Below are 18,328 nucleotides of genomic sequence, written 5' to 3'. Positions count from 1 at the left end.
ACGGTGTTGGGACGCCGCTAGTGTTGGTCAGATCCTTTGCGGTTCACTTCCGGCTTCTTCTCCCGGGGACCTGCTTTCCTGCAAGCCTTTTCCTTTTTGTCCAACGCTGCAAGACGGCGGGTGCTGTTGAGACATGGACTGGCTCGATGCTTCACCCGCTCCTAAACTTTGAATCTGCCCTTGTCTGACAATGTCTCTCTCTGCGGCCATTATTGTGGCTCCCGCCCCGTTATTTTCCTCTTCCCGCCGCCTGGGGACTTCCTTTTAAAATGATTCACGATTTGATTCTTTCAAGATCGATTTACGAGTGTCTCAGATGTAACCCTGGCAGGGGCGTATTCGTTGCGGGTCACGGTTCGTGCAGGTCGACTTGAATGGGCCACAGCGCTCCGAGCCCCATGCCTGCATCACACATTCACATTGGAATTTGCCTATACTACTACCACCACCAACGGCGTATCTCGAATGCTATTAGCATCCTTCGCTGCCAGTGCGGGCCGCTGTGCCCCTCATGTCGCGGCCGGCAGGGTCGAGCGGCCCACTTGATTGATACTACTAGCATGGGAAGCTATTCCCGTTACACGTTTGCTCCAAGTTCGCCGACCCGGTCGGTGCATGACATCCATGCCTGCAAGCCATGAGAGTGGACATTGTGGGATGAGATCAAAATATCCGCCTGGAAGAGGGCGCGGTCAGTTGTCCTCATCTGGACGGGCCATGAAGTTTGGTATGCCAGCGCCGATCTGCCTGTGACTCGTATTGTCTCTCCAACAAATCAGCAAACTTACACGGTTTGTTATTGGCGGCTGTAGATACAGCACCCGCTGCGTCGTCACCGTCACCTGTTCATATCTTGTTATTTCCTATTTGATTTATATCCCTCTCCATTTGCCGTTCTAGACCTGCATCAGCTCCATTGTCTTTCGTTTTATTCCTCCCCACCTCTATTGCAGCCGTGGTGGTGCTATGCCCGTCGTCAGCTGTCTTATCGAAAAGGTTGGGACGTCGGAGCGCCATGGCCGATGATAATGTCGACTTGAATGCGTACAATGCCGCTCCTCTAGTGGCCACGTGTGTGGTCTTCCTCAGCCTGACTTGGCTGGCCGTAGGGTTGAGGACATATACGAGGGCGGTGGTGATTAAGTGTCTCCAGGAGGATGACTGGCTCATGCTTGTGGCTCAGGTTGGTCAAACTGGTGTTTTGTGATTCTCAGTGGACAGAAACTGAAGACTCTCCTGTGCAGCTTATTTTTACCCTCTCGTGCATATTTATCTTTAACGGTATTCATTCCGGAATGGGCAGGCATAATGCTGCTATTACAGATGGCGACGATCAAGCTACAGCTCTCATGGTAAATCTTCCCTTCCTCTTCTCCCTTTCTAGTGGATGGCTATTCCAAATGCCTTTCATCATCATGAGACTTTCCCTTACTCTATTTATAGTGGCAAGCGTTGGCAACAGCTACTTATGTGTTGAACATGATGTTCATTAAAATGAGCATTGGCATATTTCTACTACGAGTCTCCGCTCGAAGGGTCTACAACTGGATCATTTGCATCAGCTTGGGCGTGGTTATCATCTGGAGCCTCGTCACTTTCTTCTACGATATCTTCCAGTGCAGCCCCATTCAAAAACAATGGGATTTTCGTATTCAAACCGGAAAGTGCGTATCAACAAGCGACCTTGTTTCTGCGGCATACGCCATTAGTGTGATGACAATCTTATCGGACTGGTTATATGTAAGGGAACAATGCATTAATACTCTGACTGTGAGATAGATTAAGCTCTAACAGTTTGTTTTCCCGAACCTAGGCTCTGCTCCCCATACCGATGCTGTGGTCAGTGAAGATGACTCCTCAAGCCAAAGCAACTGTTATCATTATCCTCGGCCTTGGAATATTGTATGTACCGCCTCTTCCTTCGAAGAATAATGCAGCCTCATAAACGAAATGCTAATCATCGGTTCAAATTAGCGCGAGTGTTGCCACTCTTATTAGAATCAGATATTTGACTGTGATGAAGGATCTCGATGATTTGCTATGTACGTTTCTTGTTCGCCTTTCCCTATCTCCTAACTGGCTCTAATACATGTGACATATAGTCGCGGCAACACAAGTAATGACATGGACCGTAATCGAACCTGGAGTAGCCATCATCGCTGCTAGCCTTGCTACAATCCGCCCTCTACTACGCGCGATGAGAGTGCACGGTTTCGGGTCTACGGGCCGCACTACGCACAGCGCACCCTCTGCCTATGCGAGACAAACTGCCGAAGACCGAACCATAACTATCGTTGACCAAATCTTTGGGCCCGATGACGTTTCCCTAAAAAATGTCGAGCCCAGCTACGATATAGTACCTCCCGAATCTTCGATAAGCACTATCGGCCTGACTATTGAGCAGCCCCATGCTAGCACAGCAACGGCTTCTCGACTGGACGTAGAGCAAAAGAGGAACCATGCTAACCAGGTCAAAGAGGTTTCTCCCTCGCGCAGCGTCATTACAGAGGCATCACGCACGACTAATTCGTCTACATTTGACGATATCCACGACCTCGAAGCTCAGAGCCAAGAAGGTGGATACTATGGAATTGGGGGCTCTGAACCGAGGGGACGTTAGATTTCCTTCTTGTTACATTGTCGTTCCATGTCAACGCCTCCTATTTTTCTTCTTCTACATCTTCTTCTTATTTTTTCTTTAACGAGTTATGTTGGGGCATGTTTCATTTTACGGGTCAGGTTTGCGCTACTTTAGCTGCATTAGATGGGCAAGGGACAGGACTAACAACCTCACATGTTGGGCGAGCGGATAAAATCACAAGGCAGATTTAACAAAAAAGGATCATATTTGATGGATGTTTTACGAATTGGGTAACGGGTTACGGATTTACAATGAATGCTATTTTGCTTATGTAGAACGGGAAAAACATAGGGGATAACACCGCAAGGGTCTCGGAAAGGAGGGGAGAAGAATGAGAATTGAATGTTGCATGATTCTGTGCCACCAACTTTTGCTTCCGTATGTGATTCCTTGAGAAGGATTGTTACATGTATTATGTGTACCTGCATGCACGTTGGGAACATGGGGTCGCGAACATGGAGGGGTGCAAATGAAACTCCTTGTAATGTGTGAGTGAGCTGATGTTGACTACCCGAGTTCCGGATATCTCACACGAGGTATATAGTCCAATGAGTGAATAAAATGGCAGGAATATATATGAAATGAAATCTATATATTACAAATAAAGAAGAAGAAGAAAACATCATACCAAACAGAGAGTAGTCACTGCGCTACCAAAACCACCATCACCAAACTTGTATTTCTATAATCTACTATACAAGGGCAAGAAAGAGGGGAAGCGCGTTAGTCCACATAGTGTATTTGCTTTTCCAGGAACAAGGCGCATTCGACTCCACCAGCAGGGGGGTGCGGAATGTCATCCATTTGGCCCTTTTTCTCTCTTGTTTTTCCAAGGTTGTCTATTTTTTCTTGAGCAAACTATTGGCGTTCCTGCGTCTGACTAGCGCTGATGGCGATTTACTTAGATTGCACTTGTGCATGAGAATGGGGAGGGATTACGACGTTTGAGAGGAGGATATTCTTGAAGAGGGCAAGTGAGCACGCTGGAGTAAAAAAGACCAATAGTATGTGAGGCGCGTTCTTTATGGCATCGTTATTTCCGGATATTGCAAATGCTGACTGACCTATAGCTGCCGTGAGATTTTGTTATTGCTGGCCCCGGACCTTGATACCTTGAGTAGAACGCCCATATGCACCCGGTGAAATACAAGAAAAAGAAGACATATTTACTTGTAACCTGAAAAAAAATAACAGCTTGTATATATCCAGTGCCCCCTGGCAGCATGTGCTATGTAGAAAATGCGTAGTGTAACCAATACTAAATGTACATCATCACCCCTTTCTATTGGTGGATTTTAATCCCCTTCTTTTGTTGCTTCGTAGATTATTCATTCATTGATTCGTTGATCTCGAGCTCCTCTGGCGCGACATCCCATTCCTCCTCCTCGTTCCATATCGGCGCCAGGACGAACCGGCCCATGATCTTGCCCATACCAATACTCTCGCCCGTTGTCACACCGTTTTGCGGCTTCTCGTCCGACTCCTCGACGATGACAGCCGTCGTGAGAAAGTTCATGCCCGCGGCGGGGCTCATCTCCAGGATGCGGCCACCCCAGTCCAGTTCGACCTTGCCGGATTTGCGGACGTTCAGTCGTCCGATGAGACCACCATTTGAGAGCGCTTGTGACCGAAAGCCGTTTCTGCGCTCTTCTTCTTCGTCGTCTGAGTCCAATTCCTCCTCCTCCTCGCCTTGCTGGGTAAGATCAACAGGAGTAGCTGTAGATGATGCACTCACGGGAGTGTCATGTAAACTAATAGACTGTGGCTCTTCTGCTTTGACTTTGACGCAAGGCTGGGGGACAGCAACCTGCTTGAGAGGAGGGAGTAGTGGGGGGAATTGGAATAGATATAATCGGCCGTCCTTGTTGCCGGCCTCCTCGACCTTCTCCTCGCCGTCGCCGTTGATAGTGATGGCACCAAGTTCGCTGGCCAAGAGACTCAAGTCTGTGCGAATCATATTCTCTTCGGGATCCTGAGCAACTGCCTTCTTGGCCTTCAGTTTCGCCACAGGCATCTTGCTTTCATCCTTGATCGGCTTAGACTCGACGTCCAGGTCCATAGAATCATCTGTTGGCTCCTTCTTGACTTTAACTGCCTTTGTGTCGCCCGTATTCCAATCGCCCTCTTCAGCCTGGTCAGCGGGGGGCAATGATCCAGGTGCTTCATCATCAACCCAGAGGCTTTCTTCCTCGCTTTTCGCCTTCTCTGCTGCCTCCAATTCCGCAGTCGTAGCGACAATAACCGGTGCCTCTTTGTGTTCTCGTCGGAGTATACCCATTGGCATGACGCCTCCAGCTCGGGTATGAATCGCAGCCAGCGTCGCCTCATCTTCGCTGTCCATGCCCTCCTCGTGTACCATCGTGTGGAGCTTGTCGGCGTTGATCCTGGTTTCTCGGAAGCCGCCTTCGAATCCAAATCCTGGGCCACCTTTTCCTTCGAACTTGCCGGCTCCTGAAAAGCCGCCGCCACCTCCACCACCACCACCGCCTCCAAACCAACCTCCGCCAGATGGGCCACCTATTTCATTGTAATGTTAGTAAGATCCTTGAAACATACTCGGCCTCTTCACCAGCCAGCTTTGTGACGTACCTGGACCTCCCACTCCCGAAGAAAAGGGCCCGCTGGCCGCGGCTACTGGTCGGCCAAAGCCGCCGCCTCTGCTTCCCATGGCATCACCACGACTTCGTTTGCTACGGAATCGTGAACGGCCTCTCGCTCTCCTCTCGTCTGCAGCTCTCTCGCTGGCCTTGTGCTGCTCCTGCTGAGCCAATGCGTCTCGCTCTGACTCATCTCGTCGAACGTTCTTCGGTCGAAATCTGCCGGCCGGTGCGGCTCCGCGAGCCGCTCGTGCGGACGTGGCTCCTCTGCGAACTGCTGAGGCCGCTGGCTGTGATGATGTGCTTTGTTCGGCGCCTGAATCTGTCAATGCCATGCTGGCCGTCGGCGCTGCGCTGCCCTCTTGATTGAGACCTGAATCATCGCCCTCTGTTGTTTGAGATCTTGAAGAGGCGGCGGCACCTCCTCGCCGCACGCCCCTACCGGTAGCCGTAGCCCTTCCGCGAACCATGCTGTGTGTGATTTGAGGCTGAAACGTCGATTGAGGTCATCGAAAACCAAATCGGCGCAAAGAAGGTCGACTTTTTGGTAGCTCTTGTTAGAAAATTCAAAGTTTTGGCGGGGCTCTTTTTAGTGCTTGCAACCGCCAAGGTGGGGGACGACAAGGAATGATTATAGAAGGGGCCCGGATCGGGCTTAGTGGACTGCTGCTGTGCTCCACCGCGGTTGAAGCCGAAGCTGGGTGTAAGTGACATGAGATGACGTGAAAGTGGAAGGCTGGAGAATAATATGTAGCCGTTGAATGAAAAGCATGAATATATATCTGAATGAGTAAAAAACTGGCTCTCGATATACATATGCATTGTGGAATAATATACAAAGTATGCCTAGTTTATGTCGGAGAAATTCTTTATAAATGTAACATCTGTCCAGGATATCATTGAACGTCAGGATATATCAGGGCTGGACACACATGAGAGCAGTCTCGCCAAAGTATTTAGCTATACTCCCCTCCTTGATCAGCATCGATCCAATCCATGATCGTCCAGCCTCCACCGTAGCAGCTCCAAATTTGACAATAACGCACCCTCGGATTTGAGCCGCTGACCACAGGACGCCCTGCTGATTTTCCAAGTCTATTCTTTGTGAACGCCATTGCTCAAGCTCCGACTTTTCTGACTCTTTCTCTTGATCCTCTTTTGATCGAAAGTCTCTCGACCCGATTCGCGGCGATGCAGCGAACTCTGCCATGAAGAAATCTCCAAGGCGCTCTACGACAGGCCCTCGAAGTATAAGTGTACCGAAGACGCTCATTTTGTGCATCGTATCCTTTAGCGGTAAACCGACTAGCTTGCTTCCATCCTGATTCAATATGATGTTGTCCCTGATGAGTAGCCTCCCCTTCTGCCCTGGTTCAGATCCCTGTGTCCAGACTTCATTGCGTCCTGCCCATGTCGTGAAGCTCCAGTCCTCTCCGCGCGCTGCTCGTCCCTGTGTCACCCAGTCCAGAAGACAAAGTGATGCCCGGTGGCCCAAATTGAAAATTTGAGTCTGCTCGTATACGCTGTCTTCAAATGGCTGAACAGGGTCCGGCAAGAGGCAGACCGCGGCCTCTTCATCCACCTGTACTCGCAGCTTTTGACTTGTTAAGACGTCAGGCGAAGGAGACTTGAATATCTTAGTGTGGCCTTGCGTGACTAGACTGAGGCTCGACCTGCGATGCACATGAATAGATAGATTGACGCCGTCACCACCAACCAGACCACCTCCGTATGACAGGAGAAAGACCAGTGCACTTTTCTGGTCCACTGTAGGCGAAGGCGAGATCAATTTGAGGGGGTATTGATAGCTGATAGTCTCAAGTCCACTGCCACCAGCTGGAAGAAGCCTTACGACGATGCGGCCATCGCCAGGGAGCGAAGTTGAGCGGGGGAATGGCGAGGTCATGATAGCCCGATCATCTCTATCAGCTGTGTGAATGGCCCTCTCTTCTTCTGTAGATCTTCTTTGAAAGTAATATGTGTAATCTCTTATAATCTCATGTGCAACGTCGATATTGGCCGATTTATGTACCAAGAATAGCCGATGAGAGGGAGGATTGGATGTTATTAGCGCACTGAAGCTCCCTGGCTTGCACTATTGACTTGTAGAGCTTTTCAAATGGGAGACAACGCTTCTTATCAGGGAAATAATAGCTGTTGCGTACAGGTATGAGATAAGAAGCTTCTGATAACGACTTACATCTGACCGAATTTATTATGGAACTAATTGCTCTTAGGAGCATTAAGGCTTGATACTAGACAATTTATTTCACGCTGAAGCTGCTCAAACCTTTCTCATCAAGTTTAGTAGCGTGCTGCCTTTATTGCCCAAATAGGACTAGGCGGTATAGATCGCCTAGCGGCTCTCCGCATTTTCAGGCATGGGAAAGGTACTGCCGATATTCAGCCGCTGCTAAAGTGGGTTGCTCTGCCCACCTCGAAAATCAAATGGGCAACAGGTAGAGCATCGCTGCACGACACAAACGAACGCGACCAGGGCGCCATAAATTCTCCCATCGCCGCAAATTGTCCGGATCTGCTGCTGCCCGGCCTGGCATCTGAGCATGCTCATGAAGAAATAGAGACACATCCATCGCCCGAGACTCGACGAAATGGACGCCAGCGCCACCGCGTCGCCAGAGCCAGACTCTACGGCGCGTCGACGATCTGGACGCGTCGTCAAAGCACCAACGAAATACGCGCCAGAGCCGACAGCATCAGCGTCAAAGCGTAAACGGAACGACGATGAGGGAGACGAAGGGGCAGAAAATGGAGAGGCCGAATCGGATCAGGAGATGAGCGATGCTGCGAGCGACGCTGACAGCGACGACGACCATCCTGCGCCGAAGCCGCGAAAGGCGTCGCAAACCACTCGCCCAAAGAAACCAAGCATCAAGAAGCCCAAAATCAACGGCGCGCGGCCTGCCGCATCGGGGGCTATTGCGCGCATCCCTAGCAGGCCCAAGAAGACTGTCCGCATCGATCCTGGAGAGAAGGGAACTGGACTATATGGTATGTGTCTGCGTGCACAATCTCCACAGCTTGCCCCTCCACCCCTCTCCATAGTCTCCGTGCTGATGTATTGATCTTATATTCTACAGCGGATATCTTTGCCTCGGGCGATTCTGCCCAGTTTGTTGCTCAGCAATGGCTGGAAAAGTACAAGCTTGGCGATGCGGCTGCCTTGGGCGACCTCATCAACTGCATCTTGCGATGCGCTGGCTGCGACCTAGAAGTCACGGTTGACGACATTCGGGATCCAGAGAATATTCCCAACCGACTACTGGATCTGCAGAGTGTTTACCAAGAGGTTCGTCTCAGAGTAGCAGCTGATAATTAATTAGCTCGTTGGTGGAAGCAAAGCTAATTGGCCGTTTAGCAACAAATCGTCGATTACCCCCTGATTGCCAAGTCCAAGGCCACACGGTCGTTTCGAGACTTACTCATCTCATTCATACATGCTCTTATTTCTTTACTGCACGAAACCGATGTCATGTATAAGGATGTCGATCTTATCGATAATCTTCATGCTTGGTTGGCCAGCATGTCGTCTTCGCCACTGCGTCCTTTCCGTCACACGGCGACTACCATTTCTTTGGCAGTGCAATCAACGCTTGTTGAAGTCGCCAGCATCCTCGATCGACGCATTGCAAACATTGAGCAGCAGGCGCAGACCGCGAAACGAGGCAAGAACAAAAGCAAGACCGACGAAATCCAACGTAGCTTAGCCGAAGCAAACGACAACAGAAAGATCTGCAACGACTCTATTCAGTCCTTCTTCGACACAGTTTTCGTTCACCGATACCGCGATATTGATCCGAGGATTCGAGTTGAGTGCGTTGAGGCTCTCGGAAACTGGATTTGGGATCTGCCAACAGTCTTCTTAGAGCCCGGCTACCTGCGCTATCTGGGCTGGATGCTTTCTGATACCAACGCTGGTACACGACAAGAGGTTCTGAAGCAGCTTGGAAGGCTTTTCAAACGTGATGCACAACAGCTGGGCCACTTTATTGACCGATTCCGCCCTCGGCTGATTGAAATGGCAACGGGCGACGCCGACGTATCTGTTAGAGTCACTGCCATTTCTGTCATAGACTCGCTGCGGGCCGCTGCCATCCTCGAACCTAACGAGATCGATGCTATTGGGAGACTCGTCTTTGATAGTGAAATTAGGGTCCGAAAATCCGTTGTCGGATTCTTCGTTGCCTGCATTGACGATGTCATTGAGGGCAAGGTTGAAGAGATGGGTGGCTCCGAAGTCTTGGAAGAATTGGACCTTGCCGGAGAAGACAATTATGATACTCCGAGAAAAGACTGGCTCAATCTGAAATCCTTGGCCGAAACCCTCACCATCTATGACGCCCAGGTGGAGGAGGCTCAGCAGGCGGAAGGAACCTCATTGGACCTTGATGTTGATTTGTTGGGTACTGCTATGCCCGACACGAGAATCTCACTGGCTTCTCAGGTGCTCTACGATAAAATTCCAGAAATTAAAACTTGGGAAATTCTGGCCGGATATCTCTTGTACGACCACACGACAAGCACCAAATCCAAGTCGAGATCAAAGTCAAAGAGCAACTCATCAGAAGAGGCTTTCAAGAAAGCCGTTGCGCCTACTGCCGAAGAAGAAAAGATTCTCCTCGACGTTCTGAGCTCCGCTATCAAGTCGAGCTTGCTGCTGCTTGCCGACCATGACAAAGGCAAGAAGCGTGGCCCTCGCTCCGATGCAGCTGAAGCACAGGAGGAATTGGCGCTGGAGCTGGCCACAAACATTCCAAAGTTGCTGAGCAAGTATGGAGCCGAGCCTGAGACGGCGGCGATTGTCCTCCGGCTGGAGCGCTACCTCAAGCTGGATGCTTTCCAACGACTGCGACAAGACTCCAGCATATATGAGAAGCTATTAGACGAAATTATTACGCAGTTCAACAGACACGACGATAAGATTGTCTTGACTGAAGCTGCGGCTGCCTTACTGCACGCTCGCCAATTTGAAGAGTTGGAGGAAATGGCTGATAGCAAGCTATCTGTTCTTTGGGAGGTCGTCATCAACTCACTCCGAAGCTTTGACAAAACTTGTGAGCTTTCCGCAAGAGGAAATTTGGAAGAGGCGCCGCTCCGGGAGCTGTCCACTGTGTTGATGAAAATCAGCAAACTGGCGAGTATATCGGACTGTGTCGATATCCTTGAAATTGCGCCATCCAAAGGTGACTCAACGTCTCCGGCAATTCAGATCCTGATTAACATTGTGCACCGCGGAGAATTCGAGGCCCAAGAGGACGAGATTGATAACTTGGAAGATGACGTTGTTACTTTGGCAATTAAGGCTTGCCAATTCTATTTCATGTGGAAGACGCGCAATCTATCACAACAGCTGTCTTCTGGCGTCAGCATCGCAGATGAAGAGCTTGATAGCTTATCCGTACTGCGACAAACTTACCGAAAGCACCTCATCGTGACATTCTCATCCAGATCTTCTATTGATCAGCTCCGCCTATATGCCACTGGTAGTCTCTGCGACTTGCATTTGACTTTTGCAACAATGCGTCCAGTGATTAGCAACTTCCGCCCATCAACTTCTACTTCTCAAGGAAGCGGCGGCGAAAAGTTCAAAGTCTTGGTGCAGCATATTGAATCCAACCTCGTCACTGAGCTCACATCAATATTCGACGGTGCTGAGAAGCAGTTTGCGAAGAAGGCCAAGAAAGACAGGCTGTTAAATGAACCGGCGGAAGACGAAGACCCCGTCGACGATGAAGAGTCGTCCGACGATGAAGATGAAGACGAAGGCCTGTCGAAGGAGGAACGACTTGCAGCTGAGCTCAAGGCCGAAAAGGCTTTGTGTGAACTGACTGCTAAATACGTTCTTGTCATAACGGCAAGCTTGATCGATCCCAAGGGTAATGCCGTCAACAAATTGAAGCGGCGGTTACAGCGTAATGAAACCAAGCTGGGGCACAACTTCAAAGAGGTTGTCGCGTATCTTGACGAAGATAAGATGGCTAAGCGTAATAAGAAGGCCGCCGCCAAGGCGGCAGCACCAGCAGAAAAGCCGCAAAAACCAGCCCTCAGTGCCGAAACAGTTCATGATGAGGACGAAGACGATAACATATTTGAGGATAACGAGCCAGAGGAGGGTTCGAAGGAAGATCTTCGCCGGAGAGAGCTCTTGGACGACTTTGGCGATTTTATCGATGACGATGAGGACAATGAAGGGCACGGAGGCGCTGGAGTACCAAATCACGATGCAGATGATGACGTTCTTGGAGATTAAATGATTTCAAAGGAGAAAAAAGCCAAAAATTAAAAGGGTAGGAAACAGCTAGGAAAAGGGAGGATTATGAAAGCACTCTCGCTGTGGATATGATCAGAGAGCTTTCCTTTTTGTTTTATTTTGCTAGGGGCAAGGTGGAATTTTTTTTTTTTTTAAATGCCAGGGTATCAGTTATTATATCTTGTTTTTTTGTGTCACGCCTTGTGGTTTGTTTTTCTTGGCTTCTATCGAATGCGGCATCAATCACTCCTGTCTTGCCTTCTTTCTTGACCTGTTATTCCGATGACGTTGGTGCTTTTTTGAACAAAAGGACATTTGAGAGAGATTTAGAGATTGATTTAGTTCAAAGTCGCGCGACTACGATTCTGGCAGCAGTGGAAGTGCTGGCAAATAACGTGTAAAAGATATCCAACAAGTCGATAATAGTACTTTTCAAGCTTTTTCTTTTTAACATGAAAACGTCCTACCTTACTGGTTCCTATATGTTATCATCTATTACATAGTAAAACTGCATGAAAAACGCCGCATTAACGTATAGTGTTCTCGCTCTTGCAAATTTCAACTCAACTAGATATAATTCTGGTTCCAAACAATCCAAACATTCGCTGCCACCTCTTGCCTTCGCCTGCATCCGCCTTTGCGGGATCTTCCTCGGAAACTTTGACTCCGTATTGGCGAATACAGCAACTAAACATCCTGTTGCTGATTTGCGACGATCTTAGTTCTATTTCTTGCTTCTGCGGCGCAGCGCTCTCATCGTCGGAACTGTGTAACGGAGGCCGATTCGAATCTCTGTTCGCTAGAGCTACCTGAGCTGCGCGGCGCTTATTTTCTTCTCCGATGCTCTTCATTTCTTCCAGTTCTCCCCATAGGAAGAATAGCCGGTCACGCAAAGCATCAAGATTCTCCTCGTTTTGATGCAAATCAGAGGCGTCTAGATTTAAAAGATTTTGTGCAGAGAAGTTATTTACCGCAACCCAAAGGGTTTTCTTCTTTCCCTGACGGTCCTTGGGAGCATTGGCCTCTTCTAGTTCCAGAAAGAATCGCCATTCCCATTGTCGCACCGCGGCACGATCCGCTATTGACCCTCTCTCTTCATCAGAGCCTGCATCTGACTCCTCATAATCAGAGAGTATCCCATATTCCGAAACCTTTTTTGGCTGAGCAAAATCTCTGAGATCGGGAGGCATGAAATTAATGACTCGCACGTCTGCACGGTAGTTCAAGTTTACAAAAGGAAGCTGTAGTTCAACTTGCTGATCGTTCACCTTCGTTTTAAGGTATATAGGGTCCAAAATATCCTCAAAGGTGCTGATAGTTTTGTTTTCGTATTCGCATTTGACTGATCATGTTAGGCCAACTTGGTATAGAATAAATTGAAAAGAAGCGGGGAAAAGAAATAGGGGGGAGTTACCTGATGGATTATTATTATTTGACGAGGATACAGTCGACACTGCCGCTGACGATGTCACAGACTCGTCATGTCCCATAGACTTCTTCTTTCCTTTCCTTTTATTCCTCTTTGGCTTATCGCTTGATGTGATCCCCATTTCAGCCAAGTCGCTCTTTCTCTTCTTTCCAGCCCATGATGCGTTAAATATCCGCTGCATTTCAGCTTGCTTCGCCTGGTCATAGTCACGCTTACGGCGAACAGCCTCTTTGAGGCGAGGATCAGGAGATTCTGTGTCTGTGATATCCATCTGCGTGATGTTAATCTTTAGACCCCCCGAGGGACCTCTATCTTCTCGCAAAAAGCCCTCGAGATTTGCGGCGTTGCGTCCATACTTTATTTGAATATTTCGAAGCATGACCCACGAGCCTGCAGAAAGCCCTTGCTCTCTGATGAATGCCGTGTGCGGATCGAAACAAGTGACTTGCATGCTTCGTTTCCCATACGGACCTTTCCACTCCCCTCCCGGGCCTGCGCCATATGGCATGGCGGATTCATATCCATGGGGATCAGCTGGTTTGTCTGCAAGGACAGGCCCCTTCCATGCAAAATGAAAGAAGCTGTCATTCTCAGTGTAATCCGATACCCAGAGAGTGATTCTGTCGCCGGTGTCGTAGGGCTGTCTGACCAGTTGAACAATCACATCGGCAAATGTTTCATTCTGGGCGTCTTTGAGTTCCTTGAACTTCTCATTGACAACGATAGATTTCACTTTGATGTCCTGAAACTCTACTTCGGATGGGATGCAGCTCTTATCGACTGAGTGATAGAGGACTGAGACGTATTCATGTATTGGCTGTCCGGGATTGTGAGTTGTCTTTCTTGGCTGGGGGCGCAGCGCCTTCAAGGCTCCCTCTGGCGGACGTGGAATTTGGTTTGCTGAATACAAGTGAATATCCGTAGTCCAGTGCGTCACAAGTGACAGCGCATCCGAGTGTGATTGAAGCTGGCATCTTACTTAGCATGGTGAGTTTACTCTCTTGGGAGGGAAAGGCGGGCGAACCTTGGCTTGGAACAACACTATCACATCACCAGGGCCAGGATTAGGCATCTCATTTGCTGGCCGGAAAACGTTGAGTGTAAGAGAATCGAAAGAGCCATCTTCGGAATACCGATCATACAGGCGGATCTCACACTTCCAATCTAGATGTAGGCCGTAATTCAGAATATAGGCGTAAGATATCCCAGAAAGCAGCGCTTACCACTTCCCCTGGTAGAAACAGGGGATTTGAAGTCTCTGACGACCCCAATGACGTTCACCAAGTTTCCAACTCCGCGCTTACGGTTTAATAAGTCCTGAATCGATATGAAGCTGCTGGGCAGCGAATTCTGCCGCTTGCTGGGGTGAGGAGCCATGGCTGACCATGGCTTTAATTACTTGATTCAGCTAAGCCTCATCTGAAGCATAGGTGGTACCTAATTAGTAATTCCTAGCTCAATATAGCGAGTATTGGCTGCAAGGCGGATTAGGTGACAGAACGACGCGTATTAGCTATGGATTCGCGTCTTGCTGAAAAGAGAACCAATTATGGACCCGAGGGGTTGATTTACATGGCGCGAGAGCACGTGACGAAAACCAGAGCGAAAGCGGGCAGGTGGCGCAATGTACTGTACGCCACTATATGCGCCGTATTGTAGCGACCTTCTACTTGGTATATGAGGGTAAGAGGTTGCCATAAGTGCAGTCTCATCTGTGAATCACGGATACGCTGAAATATTACTGGGCACATGCTCTATTGTGAATCAAGCCCCAATAGCCAGTAGAGACAGCACGTAGCTTCTAGCATGTTGTACCGCAGTGACCACCAGCTCAAGGCGGGGTAATCAAGTACTGCGCGATACTGAGCGACTGCCTGCCCTTAGGCCGGCCACTCTTTGTGCCTTAGGCATCCTGTCTCAGCATCAGCGGCAAAGTGAAAGCTTTTAGCGGCGGCTCAGCGCTCCAGCAACCGTAAAGTTTGCCGCAGCCAATTCTTGCCGCCTATCTAAGTTTAGTATTTGATTTTGACTTTGCCCTGTAACCCTCCGATTTCTTCCCTTTCCCCCCCAAGACCTCTTTTTGTCCCCATTCTGCACATTACTCCGAAAAAGTAGGGACGCATCCAATAGCAGCCTGAAGGAGACAAATTCATCGTCGACGGCGCTATAGCTCGCATTGTGAACCGTCCCCGCGCAGCAACTCTACAACCCCTGCTCCCCTCTGCCCAGCCCGCCTTTCGTCGTCTTCGTCTGCCAGAAGCGCATCATCGTCAGCACCATGGCGGACCGCTATATCCCAGAGCATCGCCGAACCCAGTTCAAGGCCAAGAACACATTCAAGCCCGACGAGCTCCGACGCCGTCGTGAGGAGCAGCAGGTCGAGATCCGCAAAGCGAAGCGCGAGGAAAATCTAGCAAAGCGACGAGGCATTGGATCTGGCGATAGCCGCCCGGGTGCTGCTCTGGGCGCTGCCCCCGACAGCGACGATGAGTCCGCCCCTACCGAGTCTCAGGTATGCAAAGCTCAGCTCTCTTCTCTACTCTATTCTAGCCTTTATTCCCTGCGAAGATCCCATTTTACCTTGCAGCGCTGTGTCGTGATGCTGGGCCTTTCTTTTGCTTGTGATGTGGGGGAATTATGACTGAACCCCACATCCTTTGGTGGGCGCCGCTCTGACCGACTTGGCCTGAGAGCTGCACATCAGCAGTTCTGCAGGCTCGTTCCAGCTCAGCAACGACATGGCGATTTTGAAACGACGAGAGGGTGTGAATAATGTCAAGGCACTTGCTAACATGATACCAAACAGCTGAATGAGGATCTTCCTCAGATGGTTTCTGGCGTCTTCTCCGACCAGATCGATCTCCAAATCCAAGCCACCACCAAGTTCCGAAAGCTTCTGTCCAAGGAGCGGAACCCTCCCATCGAGGAGGTCATCAAGACCGGAGTCGTCAGCCGCTTCGTCGAGTTCCTGCGATCACCCCACACCCTGGTGCAGTTCGAGGCTGCTTGGGCCCTGACCAACATTGCGTCTGGTTCAGCCACTCAAACCCAGGTCGTCATTGAGGCTGGCGCTGTCCCCATTTTCGTCGAGCTCCTTGCCAGCCCTGAGCCTGATGTGCGAGAGCAGGCCGTCTGGGCCCTTGGTAACATCGCTGGCGACAGCCCCCATTGCCGTGACTATGTTCTTAGCTGCGGAGCTCTCAAGCCTCTGCTTAGCTTGCTGGGAGATAGCCGCAAGCTCAGCATGCTTCGTAACGCTACCTGGACCTTGAGCAACTTTTGCCGTGGCAAGACCCCTCAGCCTGATTGGAACACTGTATGTATACTCGAGACTTTGCGACACCTTTTTTTTCTTTGATGATATCTGACCCCCCTCTCTCAATAGATTGCTCCGGCCCTTCCTGTCCTTTCCAAGCTTGTTTACTCTCTCGATGACGAGGTCCTGATCGATGCCTGCTGGGCCATTTCATACCTTTCCGACGGTTCCAACGATAAGATTCAGGCCGTTATCGAGGCCGGTATCCCTCGTAGACTTGTTGAGCTTCTTCTGCACGCATCCACTTCGGTTCAGACACCCGCTCTTCGATCCGTTGGCAACATTGTTACCGGCGACGACGTCCAGACCCAGGTCATCATCAACAGCGGCGCCCTTCCATGCCTTTTGTCTCTTCTGAGCTCAACTAAGGACGGCATTCGCAAGGAAGCCTGCTGGACCATCTCCAACATTACTGCCGGAAACTCTTCTCAGATCCAGGCTGTCATCGATGCCAACATCATCCCTCCTCTGATCCACCTCCTGCAGAATGGCGATCTCAAGACTCGCAAAGAGGCTTGCTGGGCTATCAGCAACGCCACTTCAGGTGGCCTCCAGAAGCCTGAGCAGATTCGATACCTCGTCGCTCAAGGCTGCATTAAGCCTCTGTGCGACCTCCTTGCTTGCCCCGACAACAAGATCATCCAGGTTGCCCTTGATGGCCTGGAGAACATTCTCAAGATTGGCGACTTGGACAGACAGGCTGCAGGTGACGGTGCCGACTCTATCAACCGCTACGCTCTGTTCATTGAAGAGTGCGGTGGGATGGAGAAGATCCACGATTGCCAGAACAACGCCAACGAGGAGATTTACATGAAGGCATACAACATCATTGAGAAGTACTTCTCTGACGAGGAAGAGAATGCAGATGAGGGCGCTTCTCAGCCCACCGGCGCTAACGGCACATTTGGTTTCGGAACCAACGGCGCTGCGCAAGCTGGAGGATTCAACTTTGCCAACGGAGGTGATTCTATGGATATGTAGGCAGATACGCGATTTTTTCTTTTGAGCTTTTAGGTTGATACTCCTATGCATCAAGCTGAAGATGCCCTGCCTCCCAAATTGATTGGCTTCCCCAAGACCATAACAACTTCCCCACGCACCTTTATTATTATTGTCATGAACAACACGAGCAAGAGAACACCCTGTGTTATATCCCTGCTCATAACCCCATAAACCCTTTGGCAACACTACACTATTCCCCCGTTTAATTTGGCTTGGCAATTTGTGCGAGGAGAGGATGAAGATGAATGAGAGAAAGGGCACGGAGCAGAGTAGCCCAACGAATAACAGGCCCTATGGTAGCTTGAAAGCTCCAGCCTGAGATGACGCTGTGATTGAGGAAAAGCAATGAGATTAGTCTGAAGAAGGAAATCTTGGGGCGAAAAATTGGTGGGTATGGGCCTAGATGGCTGTGGTCATTGAAGAGCAAGCATCGAGGCCCGCGTGACCCCCAATCAACTACTCTGCCTGCCTACCTTATGTATGGTCTGGTTTGGTGGTCTGAAGGCATATACCATGGTTGACGTTGCAGATACGAAGCCAGTGCTAGTGCATTGTGCTTTTATCGGGAGAGGCGTCAACAAAGCAAGCTGCTCTTGATGCAACAATCAAGTGTTTGTGCATCTCACGTCTACATATTCAAGTAGCAAAATAAGAAGCAGATTATCCTATTATTATCAATCGGCGAAACCGGGTTAAATCATGAATCATGCGACTAAATGCAGCTACCCTTGATCGTAAACTTGAATCTCATGTAATATTTAATCGCGTAGTCGTCATTTCTATGCGCCTTGACAGAACCTATTGGGCAGAATATTTTGCCATCTTCAGGTCACTACTGCCGTTGTCACTCAGTGCGTATTTTATTTCGATACGCACTGTATATAATGCGCTTTTAATTACCGTTTCTACAGTGCGAGGATTGATGGGGGGCCTTATTTTCGCCCCATAAAATTTGTATCGCCGATACGTCTAGCATCTCAGATGAACCCCAGGCGAAAAAAATCCTGACCGTGTAGGAGCAACGGAGCAGAACACTCTGACTTTTGTGTATCTGATTCATTTGGCTGCTTGT

The 18,328-nt window shown here is 49.6% G+C and overlaps 6 protein-coding genes across 6 annotated transcripts; 3 read left to right on the top strand and 3 right to left on the bottom strand.

The window, feature by feature from the left end:
* The first annotated feature begins 828 nt into the window (after positions 1-828).
* On the top strand, positions 829-2,705 carry GGI43DRAFT_31085 (uncharacterized protein). The gene is made up of 6 exons (XM_083201692.1): positions 829-1,183; positions 1,245-1,352; positions 1,444-1,740; positions 1,814-1,902; positions 1,975-2,042; positions 2,103-2,705. The coding sequence occupies exons 1-6, from the start codon at positions 1,016-1,018 to the stop codon at positions 2,618-2,620; spliced, it is 1,248 nt and encodes a 415-aa protein (XP_083066544.1). The 5' UTR covers positions 829-1,015; the 3' UTR covers positions 2,621-2,705.
* A 1,006-nt stretch (positions 2,706-3,711) lies between these two features.
* Positions 3,712-5,980, bottom strand: GGI43DRAFT_31069 (RNA polymerase III RPC4-domain-containing protein). The gene is made up of 2 exons (XM_083201689.1): positions 5,231-5,980; positions 3,712-5,158 (listed from the first exon to the last, which is right to left on the bottom strand). Exons 1-2 carry the CDS (start codon positions 5,706-5,708, stop codon positions 3,966-3,968), a joined length of 1,671 nt encoding a protein of 556 aa, XP_083066543.1. The 5' UTR covers positions 5,709-5,980; the 3' UTR covers positions 3,712-3,965.
* A 20-nt stretch (positions 5,981-6,000) lies between these two features.
* On the bottom strand, positions 6,001-7,487 carry GGI43DRAFT_391627 (UreD urease accessory protein-domain-containing protein). The gene has a single exon (XM_083204460.1). It carries the CDS (start codon positions 7,142-7,144, stop codon positions 6,155-6,157), a length of 990 nt encoding a protein of 329 aa, XP_083066542.1. The 5' UTR covers positions 7,145-7,487; the 3' UTR covers positions 6,001-6,154.
* A 363-nt stretch (positions 7,488-7,850) lies between these two features.
* GGI43DRAFT_427296 (cohesin subunit IRR1) lies at positions 7,851-11,791 on the top strand (the record flags this gene model as incomplete). Its single annotated transcript, XM_083208789.1, has 3 exons — positions 7,851-8,250; positions 8,340-8,548; positions 8,618-11,791. The coding sequence occupies 3 exons, from the start codon at positions 7,851-7,853 to the stop codon at positions 11,507-11,509; spliced, it is 3,501 nt and encodes a 1,166-aa protein (XP_083066541.1). The 3' UTR covers positions 11,510-11,791.
* Positions 11,792-11,968: 177 nt separating this feature from the next.
* On the bottom strand, positions 11,969-14,862 carry GGI43DRAFT_391624 (uncharacterized protein). The gene is made up of 4 exons (XM_083204459.1): positions 14,162-14,862; positions 13,963-14,102; positions 12,924-13,905; positions 11,969-12,851 (listed from the first exon to the last, which is right to left on the bottom strand). Exons 1-4 carry the CDS (start codon positions 14,313-14,315, stop codon positions 12,073-12,075), a joined length of 2,055 nt encoding a protein of 684 aa, XP_083066540.1. The 5' UTR covers positions 14,316-14,862; the 3' UTR covers positions 11,969-12,072.
* On the top strand, positions 14,863-17,977 carry GGI43DRAFT_391622 (karyopherin alpha). Its single transcript, XM_083204458.1, has 3 exons — positions 14,863-15,450; positions 15,745-16,254; positions 16,324-17,977. Exons 1-3 carry the CDS (start codon positions 15,217-15,219, stop codon positions 17,233-17,235), a joined length of 1,656 nt encoding a protein of 551 aa, XP_083066539.1. The 5' UTR covers positions 14,863-15,216; the 3' UTR covers positions 17,236-17,977.
* Positions 17,978-18,328: the final 351 nt, after the last annotated feature.

The sequence above is a fragment of the Trichoderma evansii genome (assembly GCF_050947405.1).
Source record: "Trichoderma evansii strain SZMC 28006 chromosome Unknown GGI43scaffold_1, whole genome shotgun sequence".
NCBI lineage: Eukaryota > Fungi > Ascomycota > Sordariomycetes > Hypocreales > Hypocreaceae > Trichoderma > Trichoderma evansii.
This window is presented reverse-complemented; position numbering and strand designations above follow the sequence as displayed.

Coding starts and splice junctions, on each gene's coding strand:
- GGI43DRAFT_391627 (XM_083204460.1), bottom strand. CDS start 7,144: ATGACCTCGCCATTCCCCCGCTCAACTTCGCTCCCTGGCGATGGCCGC.
- GGI43DRAFT_31069 (XM_083201689.1), bottom strand. CDS start 5,708: ATGGTTCGCGGAAGGGCTACGGCTACCGGTAGGGGCGTGCGGCGAGGA. Junction 5,159..5,230: donor TTCGGGAGTGGGAGGTCCAG/GTACGTCACAAA, acceptor ACAATGAAATAG/GTGGCCCATCTGGCGGAGGT.
- GGI43DRAFT_31085 (XM_083201692.1), top strand. CDS start 1,016: ATGGCCGATGATAATGTCGACTTGAATGCGTACAATGCCGCTCCTCTA. Junction 1,353..1,443: donor ATCAAGCTACAGCTCTCATG/GTAAATCTTCCC, acceptor CTCTATTTATAG/TGGCAAGCGTTGGCAACAGC. Junction 1,903..1,974: donor ATCCTCGGCCTTGGAATATT/GTATGTACCGCC, acceptor GGTTCAAATTAG/CGCGAGTGTTGCCACTCTTA.
- GGI43DRAFT_391624 (XM_083204459.1), bottom strand. CDS start 14,315: ATGGCTCCTCACCCCAGCAAGCGGCAGAATTCGCTGCCCAGCAGCTTC. Junction 13,906..13,962: donor TAGTGTTGTTCCAAGCCAAG/GTTCGCCCGCCT, acceptor GTAAGATGCCAG/CTTCAATCACACTCGGATGC. Junction 12,852..12,923: donor AAATAATAATAATCCATCAG/GTAACTCCCCCC, acceptor TAACATGATCAG/TCAAATGCGAATACGAAAAC.
- GGI43DRAFT_391622 (XM_083204458.1), top strand. CDS start 15,217: ATGGCGGACCGCTATATCCCAGAGCATCGCCGAACCCAGTTCAAGGCC. Junction 15,451..15,744: donor CCGCCCCTACCGAGTCTCAG/GTATGCAAAGCT, acceptor GATACCAAACAG/CTGAATGAGGATCTTCCTCA. Junction 16,255..16,323: donor CTCAGCCTGATTGGAACACT/GTATGTATACTC, acceptor CTCTCTCAATAG/ATTGCTCCGGCCCTTCCTGT.